This window comes from Leucoraja erinacea, chromosome 6 (genome assembly GCF_028641065.1).
Source record: "Leucoraja erinacea ecotype New England chromosome 6, Leri_hhj_1, whole genome shotgun sequence".
NCBI classification, from domain to species: Eukaryota; Metazoa; Chordata; class Chondrichthyes; order Rajiformes; family Rajidae; genus Leucoraja; species Leucoraja erinaceus.
In genome coordinates, this window is record NC_073382.1 from 27,937,944 (window position 1) to 27,952,482 (window position 14,539).

At 41.5% G+C, this 14,539-nt stretch overlaps 1 protein-coding gene and 1 long non-coding RNA gene across 3 annotated transcripts; one reads left to right on the top strand and one right to left on the bottom strand.

Moving 5' to 3' along the window:
• Positions 1 to 3,484: 3,484 nt before the first annotated feature.
• Positions 3,485 to 9,891, bottom strand: spry2 (sprouty RTK signaling antagonist 2). 2 transcript variants are annotated; one of them, XM_055636790.1, is made up of 2 exons: positions 9,382 to 9,891; positions 3,485 to 5,460 (listed from the first exon to the last, which is right to left on the bottom strand). In XM_055636790.1, the coding sequence occupies exon 2, from the start codon at positions 5,407 to 5,409 to the stop codon at positions 4,444 to 4,446; it is 966 nt and encodes a 321-aa protein (XP_055492765.1). In that variant the 5' UTR covers positions 5,410 to 5,460; positions 9,382 to 9,891; the 3' UTR covers positions 3,485 to 4,443. The 2 variants fall into 2 exon arrangements, with proteins under 2 accessions (XP_055492765.1, XP_055492766.1); XM_055636791.1 differs by having other exon boundaries at positions 9,368 to 9,891.
• A 319-nt stretch (positions 9,892 to 10,210) lies between these two features.
• LOC129697983 (uncharacterized) lies at positions 10,211 to 13,422 on the top strand. Its single transcript, XR_008723596.1, has 2 exons — positions 10,211 to 10,586; positions 12,889 to 13,422. It is a non-coding gene; the product is annotated as an uncharacterized LOC129697983 (long non-coding RNA).
• Positions 13,423 to 14,539: the final 1,117 nt, after the last annotated feature.

Consider the following 14,539-nt stretch of genomic DNA (forward strand, 5'->3'; position numbering starts at 1 on the left):
TTAAGCAGCAGTTACAGAAGCATTCATGAATTTCCAGGACTGCCCTGTAACTTTGTTCCTTCGTAAGCAGCCACGTGGAAGTATTGCGCAAATTGTTACTTGTAAAACAGTACAGCTAACCAGAAAACCCCAGGATAACTCTGAGAAATATTACAAATAACTACAGCTAGAATGGTCGTTACTCAAAAGCCATGATAAACTGCCTGAATTGAATAGGAAAATGACAGCCAGACATCATCAACAGAAACACATTTGCAGCGTACATATCTTCTTCACCCCTCATTGTTGGGATTAGCACAATGCTTGGCATACCATTACTTGATCTTAAAATTATTATTTTGCCTTCAAAATGTAAAATTAATTGAAAAAATGCGATTACGTGCAAAGATTCTCAAACAGAGAAGATTTGTGGTCATGCAGCATTCCAGATTGAACTAGCTGGTTTTGCCTATGTGCGCTGTGAACATCTGGTAAACAGTACTGCAAGTTCAGCCATGGCACACAATTCAAGTGAAACATATGGTGCTCCTGTGCTCAAATCTATTCCATGCAAGCCTGCAAAATCATTCACCATTGCACAACTTCCAGATGTGAAGTGGAATTTCAACCCCCACCCCTACCACACACACATACACACACACACATTTCTGTAATGGCAGGACTGGGGGATGGAAGGAAGGGACTGTCTGTATTTCAGTATTAGTGCATTAAAAGGATTAATAATTCCAGCTAAGAAAAATATGACAGAGCAACTATTTACAAAAAATATCTTGAGGTTGGCACCCTGTCAGAAGTGGTGAAACATTCACATTCTTTTGTAATATTTTATTATCAAACTCACTGGATCCCGGGAGTATGTTGTCAAATAGTTGGCAGAGCTGCAAATAAAATAAATACTCCTGTCTTAATAATGCAGGACATTCTTTCTTGAAAGAAGTTACGTACAGCTGTGCTTGACCAATCTCTTAAACTTCCAGCAGAAATATGGAAGATTAAACAAGATATTTCAGCAACTGGATCTGTTTAAAAATATATATCAAAGGGATGGTAACACTTTACGTTTCTGTTTAGGGGGTTAAAAGGCATTTCTTGGTACTGAACTGCTAAACCTGTGGCCTGAAATGGTGAAAACTATGTTACAATCCATCTCATTTTAGTAACTGTGTTTTCACTGATGTTAATTAATTTCTCTAGTTTGGATCCTCTCAAAGGCTACACCCCCAATGTAATAAGAAATAAAGATGAAAAATACCAGAAATCAGGACTAGAAACAAAAAAAATGACAGCAAGCGAATTAACTCCACCATAATTCAAGGGAATTAGGAACTATTATTTTATCTTCGACTTCTGCATATGTCTGAAGCACTATTACCCAGACCATTAAACCTGCAATTCCTCTTTCCAGAGTGACTGCCCAGCTACCTACTTTGGCATTTTCTAGTCCCAAATTCCTCATTTCTCCTAAGTAACAATTATTCAAAACTGCACCATGCCAAGAACCACATTTTACTGTGTAAAAAAATGGATCACTTTGATTTGCATGCCTGGAGATCTGAAGGCTCCAATCAATTTTATGTTATACCGCTAAAGATGGCTCTCAGACATCTTGTAAACTATGAATTGGATGCATGTTACTTTCAGTCGAAATCAAAACAGTATTAGTATGAAGCTGTCAAAACTTGGGAAAACATCCTGGCACACGTTTCCACTCAACGAGTTTTCCATTTGAAACTTCCCAAAATGGTTAAGTGTGTGTGGAAACGTTTGATGAATAGGAAGGATATATTCATTATGCCTGTGGTGTTAATTTACATTACAATTTGGGAATAGCTTTGTCCTAATTACTCTGTGGGCCAATTCTACACCCCCTTTCATTATCATCCTGAAATATAGACCATATGTCCTGGAGCTCAACAATCAGCAGAATGCTAGTTTTTAACAGTGACGCGAGGACAAAATATTGATTACCTGTACAGGAGCAATGATAGCTGCCTGGAACAGACGTGTTACAAACATTTCATCAACACTGTCGGTAGTTTACACAGTCCAACACCCAGACATGAGCTCTGGAGAATCAAAATCAAATCATTCAAGTTTGAAGAAAGTAGAGAAAAAGTATTCAAAGTATTCCCACTTTGCTAACAGCTTTAACTTCAACTAAGACTTCAATTATGATAGTATGGTTCCTAGACTAGCAACAAAGACAAACTGTAGTAAAGCTCAAAAGATGACTGGACTTATTATAACAACAAAAATAAAAAAACCTCAAGATTTTATTTAACTTATTTAGACAATATATCATGGCTGGAGGTATGACATGAAAAATATCTACACAAGCCACAATTTATTGGCTATATCACACATGCAACAACTAATAGGAATTTAAAGTTTGTCAAAAACAGATCTTGTTATCATTTCTTATCATTGGCCCTGATTTGTAGGCTATATATTATTTAAATTTTTGTTTTAATTTCAAACAAAATGATTGGAATAAAGAAGCATTTAAGACTTGGGTGATGTTGAAACATTTCATGCAAAAGATATATAGCCACAACTATATGTAAAAGTAAAATATTTTTCTGCTCTCTAATAATTGAATCAACTATTGCCACACAGTAACGCCCAGTTGAATAGACCAGGGTCTGATTCTTGATGCCATTAAGGCAGCACTGAGGCCCAGGGTCTCTGATCTACAGATCATAAGAAAAAATGGTCAATTCAAGTATTTTACACAGACTCCAGCTGTAAAGGACACTTCACCCTGTGGACTAGTTTTGGTTACGTCTAATGTGCCACCATAGTCATAGGAAGTCACTGAAACTTCCTGTTCCTTGCCTCACTAATAATAGTCACGATAAGATATTGACAAGGTTGCTGCTGCTTTTATAACCTTTGCACTAAGAATCACAAAAAATGATGTGAATATTAAAAGTAGGTGTTTGGGAGAAGGTGGGTCGGAAAGCAAAAGGCAAAACTCGACTTGTTGGGGAGTTTACAGTGTCAGTACCACGAGTTTCCTACAATATTGCTTTAATATGTATTATCTATCTTGCAGGATTCACTAGGTATGCCACAAAGCCTCCAGCACCATAGCAACGAACGGATGTGAAGGTGTTTTATAAAACTGTATACCGTATTTCAAATAACCAAGCCCTAACACGAAGGGGGCACATATATGATATAGAAAGTATTTAAGGAAACACTTTAAAAGCCTTTTCCCCCAATGGTTGTCAAATGTGAAAGTATGCTTGATAACCAAGAGATTACACCACTTATCTGACTGATGATTGGCGAATGGATTCAACCAACATGTTTAGCAACATGTACAGAAAGGAACTGCGGATACTGGTTTAAACCAAAGAGGTTTACCTACATGTTCCTCTTGTAAACGGGAGTGAAAAAGAACAGAAAGGACAAAATAGTACACAGTTTGATTTCAAAACGTTAATATATTTTCTATTTTATAGTGAACATATGCATCCGATTTGCATCACCCTCATTTTCAGTAACCATGATGTTCCCATCGTTTTTTTTTAATGGGTGAATTTGTAAGATGCCTTTTAAAATAAATATTTTATAAAATAATAAAACTTCAAATAAATATTCTTTACACTAAACAATATGTTGAAAAATTAGAAAATAAAGACCGAATTTATGGTAACTGTACAATATACATGATGTCAGGGATATCAAGAGTGACATAATGGTGAATTTTGTAAGGTGAAGCATAGCCTAAACGTAATGATCGACTGATTCACATTTGGCTGAATGTACAACATATTAGTATAATATTTTGTAAATCTGCCATTTATATGGCACAATTTTCACAGTCTTAATATTATTGTATATACAAAAATATAACAAATTAACTCTGGCAGCAAAAAGGAGCAATTTGCCAATTTACATATTCTGCAAGAAGTATTCACATACAATACAGAAAGACCAGGAGTGTCATTGCATTACCTTTAGCTTTAGCTTATGTTGCCTCAAATACAATGCATATTGTGCATCATCCTGCTTGATCTAGCTGATTGGATTATTTTTATCCTCGTCCGTGTCGGTTAAGCGAGATGGAGTAAATGGTCAACAGTGGTATCACTGTAAACCATAAAAGTCCCCATAAATACCAGAAAATTGCAGTGCTATTACTACACACAGAATATATAAGGCATGTTGAGCTGGTCAACTAGAACATGAGCACAAGAACAATGGGAGATACCTTTTTTCTTTTAACAAACAAGGGTCATCTTAATGGCTGTAAATTATGTGGTTTACTCCTTTTAAGGCATTCAGATTAAAAAAAGGTATCCAGCATTGTGCTCAATGCTAGTACTGTAAATGCTTTCTCCCAGTACTGTAAATGCTTTCTTCCACTCAAGACTACCAAAGGACAGAAGGAAAGTATGAAAGGGTAGCTCAGAAATAGTACCCTCTCCTTTGCAGCTAGGAGGGCTTCTCAAGATTCCGAGGAGGTAAGCTAGGAACCTTGCAACAAACAGTGTTTGAATTTTTGCAACGGCACCCAGGACGGTTAACCTTATCGTAGCACCCCTGGCACAACTTAAGGCAGCCCTTGGCAGGCAGGTAACACCACAGGCAGGGCATTAAGAGAGACATAAGGCCCATGGCTGACCACCGGGCACAGCAATGTGACTGACTGCAGGAGCACGGATTATCTGCACAGCTGTCTTCTTCGTCATAGTTTGAGCAGTGGTAAAAGACACACTTTACAAAGCAGACGCAGGTCCCATACTCCACCACATTCTGTGCCGAGCAGAGACACCGCTTCTCGCAGAACCAGCAGGAAGGTAGAGTCCTTGGATAAGTGCATTCCTCACACTTACATTTCCCACAGTCTTCACATCGGTAGATGTGCTTGCCCAATTCTTCTTTCCCTTGAGGTTTCAGTTCATCAGATTTAAATTCCGGTTTGGGTTGCACCCTAATTATCCGATCAGGGGCATGGCTAGTTGGTGATGAGGAAGGTCCCAAAAGCCGCTGGTCAGACGATGTACTACTTGTACTTGTCCTTGTGCTACTCCGAGAACCTGTACTCACAGTGCTTGTTGAACGAATTAAAGGCGCCCTCAAAGAAGAATGCACATGGTGGTGTTGACTACGGCTGTTAAGCCGCTGATGGTCTTGGTTGTTATTTAATCCAGACATCCTTTCATTTTTGTGTTGAGAAGATGGTCGGTACACAGACATGCTCCCTGGCCTCGGGGCAACACTTGGTCCCTCCGTGTACTCATTAGTGGCTCTTATAATTCGGATCTGATCAAGTGACAACACCTGAACCTGCTGCGCCTGTACATCCCTGGGGTCAGGTTCCATGTGTTGCCTTCCGCTGTCACGCAGCAACTGTAGCAGGGCTGGGGAACCACTGCCATTTTGAGTTCGCGTATCCATCCGTACAATGAAGAGTGATCACTCCAGCAGGCTTAGAACACATCTGAAGTCCTGTAAGAAATCAGAGAAGAACTTCAGCATTTCATGGAAAAATAGTCAGGACTTTTTACAAAAGCAACAGAACAAGTTTTTTTTTTAATCCATGTTATTGGAACACCAAGATTACAATAATTGCTAAAAAGGAACTGCTGGCAAACTCAGAGGGTTGAGCAACATCTGTAGAAGAAGGAAATGTTTCAAGTCGAGACCCTGCATCTCATCCGAAAACGTCAACAATTCCTTTCCCTACAGGCGCTGCTTGACCTGCTGAGTTCCTCCAGCTGTTTTTGCCCTGGTTTCCAACATCTGTAGTCCCTTGTATCTCCAATAGGTGCTTGGAATTTTAGCCCTTACCTACAGCAGACCCAACAAATAGTTTGGACTGGCACCAATATCGTGTAATTTTCCTTCAGCAATTTCACGATTCCATGCCACTATCACCACCTATCACCTAGTTTTGAAGGAACTGCAGATGCTGGAAAATCGAAGGTAGACAAAAATGCTGGAGAAACTCAGTGGGTGAGGCAGCATCTATGGAGCGAAGGAAATAGACAACGTTTTGGGTCAAAACCCAAAGCCCGAAACGTTGCCTATTTAAATAATGGTATGCTTTTGAGGATTAAGCATGAAAAAAACTGCGCTTAAAGGCACCATCTTCATGTGCCATGTGTACTTTCATGTGGGTTTTCACTTTGATAGTTGGTTGGGAAGCCTGTAGTAGATATTTTAGTGGATGATTCCCAGTTTGAGGTGCTACAAAAGCTTAGCTCTTCACTCTGAAAAATAATTGATCAAAATGTCTGGAACACTACCAGAGCTAATTAATGCACAACATCTTGAGCATGACCTTGAGAGTACCACAGCAAGCACAACATCCCTGTCAAAAAGGGTGCAACCTGGGCTGGGAAGCACAATAACCCAAGGTGGTTTGCAAAGATCTCGTCGTAGCAATCACTAAATATAAACGAGCAGTCATGGAAAAAAATGTAAGCATTCTCCGCACCTCCCCAGAAATTCTAAAATGCTTGGTCTTGTTAAGGGGCTCCTGCCTGATGAAAATGTCTGACCATTCTTTGCCTAACTGGCACTACTACGATTTATATAGAAACATAGAAAAATAGATGCAGGAGTAGGCCATTTGACCCTTCAAGCCAGCACCGCCATTCAATATGATCATGGCTGATCATCGAAAATCAGTACCCAGTTCCAACTTTTTCCCCCATATGCATTGATTCCTTTAGCCCTAAGAGCAAAATCTAACTCCCTCTTGAAAACATCCAGTGAATTGACCTCCACTGCCTTCTGTGGCAGAGAATTCCACAGATTCACAACTCTCTGGGTGAAAACGTTTTTCCTCATTTCAGTCCTAAATGGCCTTTCCCTTATTCTTAAATTGTGACCCCTGGTTCTGGAGCCCCAACATCAAGAACATTTTTCCTGCATCTAGCCTGTCCAATACTTTAGGAATTCTATACGTTTCTATGAGATCTCCTCTCATCCTTCAAAATTCCAGTGAATACAAGCCCATATATGAATATACTACACAATTTGTATAACCCCCCCCCCCCCCCCCCCATCACTCCCATATACACACAATTTGCAGTGCATGCTGATTGGAAGTAAGATAAAAAGGAGAAAGAGCACCTCCCAAAACAGGTAACGAATAACATCCGACAGGGAATCCAAAAATTAAATCCTTTTATAACTCCAGTATATTAAACAAAATAGGGAGGTTGAATATATATATATATATTGATACCAAATGCAACTGCCAAAACACACTGTTTCTGTCCATTCTGTTCTGAGTTAATTTGTTTTGAAGTAAATACTGGCTAAATTGATGCTGGTTACCATATCTGTTTCGAGGTTATATCAAAGTAGCTAATCAATGAACCTACATGTTATGATTAAACTCTAAGTGAATCATAACACTTCGATGAATATAATAAAAACAAGACAGAACTCAACTACCACCAAGTAGCAAAATGATATTAAAAGGGGCAAATTAACAAAACAAATTAAAAATGTTAATTGGGAGTATCAGAAATACAGGTGAGGAATCTTAGGTCACTGAATTTTTTGATCCATTACTATAAAGCTGCGAGGTTCAATGTTAGGTAAGGGGCACGGACTATATTTTCAGATAACTGGTCTGAAAACTTGGCTATAGTGAAATGCTTTCTGAAAGTTGTGGGTTCTCTGTGAAAACATTCGAAGTGCCACCACTCCGCAAAAAGTTCATTTTAAAGGGCTGGCAAAGAGGAGATAAGTTTAATGGTCTGAAGAAGGGTTTCGGCCCGAAACGTTGCCTATTACCTTCGCTCCATAGATGCTGCCTCATACACTGAGTTTCTCCAGCACTTTTGTCGACCTTATAAGTTTAATGGTGACGGGACATTTAATTGGTGAACATCTCCATTTAATGTATTCTAATCACGCACATGTTCCATCAAAATCTGGCATTATGCTCGAACTCAGAATATAATGCATATTGTTGGTGAGGCTTTGAACACTAGTCTAAGATCAAGAAAATAATAATTAAAAAACAGTGATATATGCAGCTAGTGCAGAGAGGTGACTGTAAATGGATTGCGATCTGCTTCTGGCAGCTCACTCTCTCCTCGAGACTCCAGGCAACATTTTATGCAATAGAAGTCGAAACGACCTTTTTTTTGGTTCAGTCTGACTTCCTTCCCTTTTCCTCTTCATAATAAATAACATCAAACACGTGGAAAGTTTGAGCAGCACCCGCTCCTTTTGCAAACACGCAACCGGATAAGGGGTTGGTTAATGGAGAGGGGGTGGGGGGAGAATTGGAGCCAGTACCAGCTCCAATTGAAGTGGGGAAGCTGCATTCCCAAGACCCTGTTTCGGACACGGGTGGGAAGCGGGGGTATAAACGCGGGGTGGAGCAAAGAGAGGGGGCAAACGCTTCCTTTGCAAGGAGGGACATAGGTGCACAAGGAATATCGAGGGGCGAGTGAGGGACGAGGAGCAGATTGGGGGGGGGGGGGGGGGGGGTGTAGAGGGGCCAAGGAAAGAGTAGACACCGAGGACGCCTGGGTGGTGGGTCAGGGGCGAATAATCTGGCAGAGGCCGGGATGACTGGACTAAAACGACGTCCTCGGTCCCAGCACAGGACGATGAATCGCAGGTCAAAACCGCTTCCGAAACCAGATTTGTGTTTATTAACATTAAAAGAAAATACATCCTCGACCTTCCCATACATCATAATAGGCCCCTGTTTTAAATGCTGTGGTGTCAACTTGCTTGTGGCAACTGCGAGTGCCTGAACTCCCCACTTTCTCTGTACACTTCGTCCCAACAAAATGTTTCGTTTTAAAGAAACTAGAACCCATGGTGTAAACTGAATCCCAATTGCCAATGCTGTCGACATTTTCAATGCATTATTCCGCTGGTCTATACCTTACGGCAAGCGCTCGGATTTCAACGTTAACACACGTCAAGAAAATGCAGCAATGTTTTCCAAATCATGAGGGGAAAAATCCCTTCCTAACTTTTCCCGACTGTACGCCCCCTAAACCATCCAATACAATGGCGCGGAACTGGGTTTTAGACATTATATTCTGTTTATTCTCTTTACAAGTTAACGATCGCTGAATGCAATTAGCAATTCCTTTCCACGGTGCAACATGTTGCTCCATGAGTGTATGCGTTGAGATTCATATGTTACTTTCGAATACATCAACTTTTAAAGCAAGTTTCCTGATCCAACAAGCTCATTACTTTTTTTTTTGAAGTGTTCCCAATTCTTCGTGAAATTCACCCAATGCCCTTTGAAAGTAACATGAACCATTTAACCTTCAATTCATCTTTACGTGGCTTTTAAAAGTTTACCGAAGTCTTTTAACAGTGCCCCTCCAGCCTGAAGCAGTTTCTTCATGCAAGTTTCAAGTACCTTTTTAAACTCACCGTGGCCGCAGCGCTGCTCGGTCTCTCTCTCCTCTGTCGCTGTATGTGTACAGCTCAGAGCCGAAAGCTCCACACGCACAAAAAAAGAAATCGGTTGCGGATCCAAATTGTGGCGGAGATCAGCCGGGGCTATCTGTTAAAAGCATCCAGCGGAGACGAGAATGGGTTGGGGGTGGAGGGGGTGAGGAAGGTTGGTGACTGGGGAGGGAGTGGGGTAAGAGAGTACAAGGCACAGGAGTCTGTGCGATCGACGATCACAACAGCAGCTGATCGATAGCCAGTCGTCCGGGTCTAGATTTTTTTTGGGGAGGGGTGGGAGTTGTTGCAGGAGTTGTTGGGAGTGAGTGTTGAAAAAAAATTCTTCCTCTTTTTCTGAATGAAGCCAGCAAGAAACAGACACGAGGGCGGGCGCGCGCACACACGCAGCTATGGAAAAAAAATGTCAATGTTGGAACTTTGCAGAAGGAAATCAGGCGCTTGGTCTCATTCACAAGTGGCCCTTCCCCTTGCAAACCCTTGCAAACGCTTGCAACGCCGCTGCCCCTCCGCCGCAACACGAACCTCCCGACAGATATGAAGTTTGCAAAGTGCTTTAAAGAAACAGATTTGCTCGAGTTGCTATTAAGTTTTCCAGTGGTAGCTGATGGGTAAATGGCGTCATCTGCATGGGATCGAATAGAGCATTTGTTGTCCCAGAGGATATATTGCATCCGGTCTCTGCCGATTGGTTCTGGGCTCAAATTCATTAGAGTCAGTGAGTGAGAGAAACGGGGTGGGGGGAGGAGGAGGCTAGGGAGAGAATATTCAATGCGTGCCAGGAAAGAGTCCCGCACTGCTTCGACATGCTGCACAGAACAAACCTTTTAACATTGCAATGTACAGATCAGCCTGCTTTCTTTTTTAAACCTGCCACAGCGGTTAAATAGATATTTCAATACTTTAAATTGAAACAGCAACGAGACTATTATGTCAATGTAAGGAACCCGTTCTACAATACAAGCCACATTTAAAATGTAATGTAAACATGGAAGACATTTATAGTGGCCGTTTTTCTTCTTCAATCTCCTTGCAACTGTTAGCGATGACGTGAATACAATTTGGTGTTATTGCCAGCAAACACTCATGCACGGCACTGCCATTAACTGGACAAACTCCGCGAAAGTTAGTCGGAACTAAATCCATCACGTTGAGAGTAAAATAAAACGGTACTGCAGTTATAAAAGTTTAGCATTTTATGGCAATTTTATGTAAACTTGTGATTACTTATTAAAGTGACACTGACTGCTTGTATAATTTACCTTGTTGAAAACAAAATGAACTGTGCATGGAGAGCGGGAGACAGATAAAGGATGGGAATTCATGAATGGTGAGATGGCCAAAGACAACGGGAAGGTCAAAGAAAATGGCTTTTAGAGGGTTATTAAAAGGATGGAATTCACAAGCAAGTAACTATGGGGAGATCTTCCAAACGACAAGTGTACGTTGATTAAAGGCCTCTTAATGGTGTGGCAGGGAACTAACGTGTAAGGCAGAGTCGTATATTTGGACTCACGTAGACCCAAAGATTGATGGAGTGGAGTGGGCTACTCGCGTAAATTTAAATTAGACCGTAGTGATTATGTCAAGGGAGAGATGTGATGGAGTTATTGGGATGAATGCAATCAGCCAAACTCAGGAGGCAAGAAACAGGTCGGTGGATGGTGAAAAGAGAATGAGTAAGGGGTTGATGTAGTCGAGACTAGAGACAGGGGCCGTTAGGAACAAATAAATGTGTCATAGATTTTTGCATTTCCTGAGATAATGAAACGCAGCTCATACGGGACTTGATGTGAGGCATATCTACACTGGCTTGCAAAAGTTTTCATACCGCTTGAACTTTTCCACATTTTGTCACGTTACAACCACAAATGTAAATGTATTTTATTGGGATGTTATGTGATAGACCAACACAAAGTGGTGCATAATTGTGAAGTGGAAGGAAAATTATACCTGGTTTTCAAATTTTTTTACAAATAAAAAACTGAAAAGTGTGGCGTGCAAAAGTATTCAGTCCCCCTGAGTCAATACTTTGTAGAACCACCTTTCGCTGCAATTACAGCTGCAAGTCTTTTGGGGTATGTCTCTACCAGCTTTGCACATCTAGAGACTGAAATTTTTGCCCATTCTTCTTTGCAAAATAGCTCAAGATCAGTCAGATTGGATGGAGAGCGTCTGTGAACAGCAATTTTCAAGTCTTGTCAGAGATTCTCAATTGGATTTAGGTCTGGACTTTGACTGGGCCATTCTAACACATGAATATGCTTTGATCTAAACCATACCATTGTAGCTCTGGCTGTATGTTTAGGGTCGTTGGCCTGCTGGAAGGTGAACCTCCGCCTCAGTCTCAAGTCTTTTGCAGACTCTTCTTCCAAGATTGCCCTGTATTTGGCTCCATCCATCTTCCCATCAATTCTGACCAACTTCCCTGTCCCTGCTGAAGAAAAGCATCCCCACAGCATAATGCTGCCACCACCATGTTTCACAGTGGGGATGGTGTGTTCAGGAAGATGTGCAGTGTTAGTTTTCCACCACACATATCGTTTTGCATTTAGGCCAAAAACTTCAATTTTGGTCTCATCTGACCAGAGCACCTTCCTCCACATGTTTGCTGTGTCCCCCACATGGCCTGTGGCAAACTGCAAACGGGACTTCTTATTGTTTTTTTTCAACAATGGCTTTCTTCTTGCCACTCTTCAATAAAGGCCCGATTTGTGGAGTGCACAACTAATAGTTGTCCTGTGGACAGATTCTCCCACCTGAGCTGTGGATCTCTGCAGCTCCTCCATAGTTACCATGGGCCTCTTGGCTGCTTCTCTGATCAATGCTCTCCTTGCCCAGCCTGTCAGTTTAGGTGGATGGCCATGTCTTGGTAGTTTTGCAGTTGTGCCATACTCTTTCCATTTTCGGATGATGGATTGAACAGTGCTCCGTGAGATGTTCAAAGCTTGGGATATTTTTTTATAACCTAACCCTGCTTTAAACTTCTCCACAACTTTATCCCTGACCTGTCTGGTGTGTTCCTTGGGCTTCATGATGCTGTTTGTTTACTAATGTTCTCTAACAAACCTCTGAGGCTTTCACAGAACAGCTGTATTTATACTGAGATTAGATTACACACAAGTGGACTCTATTTACTAATTACTTGACTTCTGAAGGCAATTGGTTGCACTGGATTATATTTAGGGGTATCAGAGTAAAGGGGGCTGAACACTTTTTGCATGCCACACTCTTCAGTTTTTTATTTGTAAAAAAAATCTGAAAACCATGTATCATTTTCCTTCCACTTCACAAGTATGCGCCACTTTGTGTTGGTCTATCACATAAAATCCCAATAAAATACATTTACGTTTGTGATTGTAACATGACAAAATGTGGAAAAGTTCAAGGGGTATGAAAACTTTCGCAAGCCACTGTATCTATATTACTAAAAGTCTGATCTTGACCACTTGTTCTGTGTATTGATTTTAGATAAAACGCTGCCACTCAAGGCTGTGATTTTGGCCATCTTACTCAGAGTCGCCCTCCGCTGTGCAGGACAAGAGGATTATTCCCATAGATGAAAAATAAAAGAGTTATTACTGTTTAAAAAATGTTGAGATTCTCTCTCCTGAAGGCCACGCCCCTTTCAGAGGGACTATAAAACCCAGAAGTGTTGAGTGCCCCAGTCAGTCTCTGCTAGATGGGGGAGTGAGAGGGTCACGTCGCTCAGTCTGAGCTGTGAATAACACTGAACACATGTCTACTAAACTGTGAGTGGTTTTACTGACCTGTCTGTGCCCTTAATGTGGTTTGTAAAACATAGTTTGGAAATGCTAAAGCTGTGTTGCCTTTAGTTTGGAAATGCTGAAGCTGTGTTACCTTTGGTTTGGAAATGCTAAAGCTGTGTTGCCTTTTGTTTGGAAATTCTAAAACTGTGCTGCCTTTGGTTTGGAAATGCTAAAGCTGTGTTGCCTAATTAAAGTTGCCATGCCCAATTAAAGTTGCCTTGCCCAATTAAAGTTACCTTGCCTTCTATATAATTAAAAGTCCAATCTTGACCACTTCCTGTTTGCGCTTTATATTGATTTTAGAAAAAACGCTACCACATACGGCAGTAATTTTTGGCCATCTTACCCTCCGCTCATCAGGCGCCCAGGATTTTGCCCATTGATGAAAAATAAAAGTGTTTAAAAAATGTTGAGATTCTCTCTCCTGTCAATCACATCGTGAAGGCCACATCCCTTCTGGTGGGAGGGTGGGGGGAGGGGAGGGCTATTAAACCCAGAAGTGCGGGCAAGGCTCAGTCTCTGCAAGATGGAGGAGGGAGATGTCACGACTCACTGTCTTTAGTGGCCTTGCACCCTGCTTGAAATGGTATGAATCTGCACTTGAATTTGGTGGCCTTACATCCTGCTTGAAATGGAATTTCAAGGAATAGCCGTGAGTCAACTGTCAGCCCACCAGCCGTGAGTGAGTGAGCTGCCAGCACAACAGGCTTGAGTGACTGAGCCGTCAGCTCAAGAATCCATTCGGGCCACAATGTCCATACTAGCCCTCTGAAAACCCGTCCCTTCAGTCCACAACACCCATTCTAGCACTCCAGAAAGCCCCCCCCCCCCTCACCCCACTGGCCACCAATATTGGAATTGGTGGAGAGCTGCAATATTGCTTTGAGATGCAATATTGCTAGTCTAATACAAGAATCAAATAATTGTAATGGCATGGAAGCAGGCTATTCGGTGCAATGAGTTAATAGCAGCCATATTCTGTTGCTGGCCACTTTCCCGCACCTTTGCCCCTTCCCCCCACAACCCACTGTGACCATGCAAATTTTGGTCACAAACCCCCAACCTATCATCCCTGGACAACATACTCTATTCCAACACTACCTTCCTCACCGCCGCTTCAGATACTATGATGTTATCCCAGGTAGACAAAAATGCTGGAGAAACTCAGCGGGTGAGGTAGCATCTATGGTCCATAAATGCTGCCTCATCCGCTGAGTTTCTCCAGCATTTTTGTCTAAGGTTGATTTTTCCAGCATCTGCAGTTCTTTCTTAAACAAGATGTTATCCCATCTCACTCTTATGAGGGTAAAGAAAAGTGTTGACAAAGTCATGACTGGATCAGTTGTGATTTT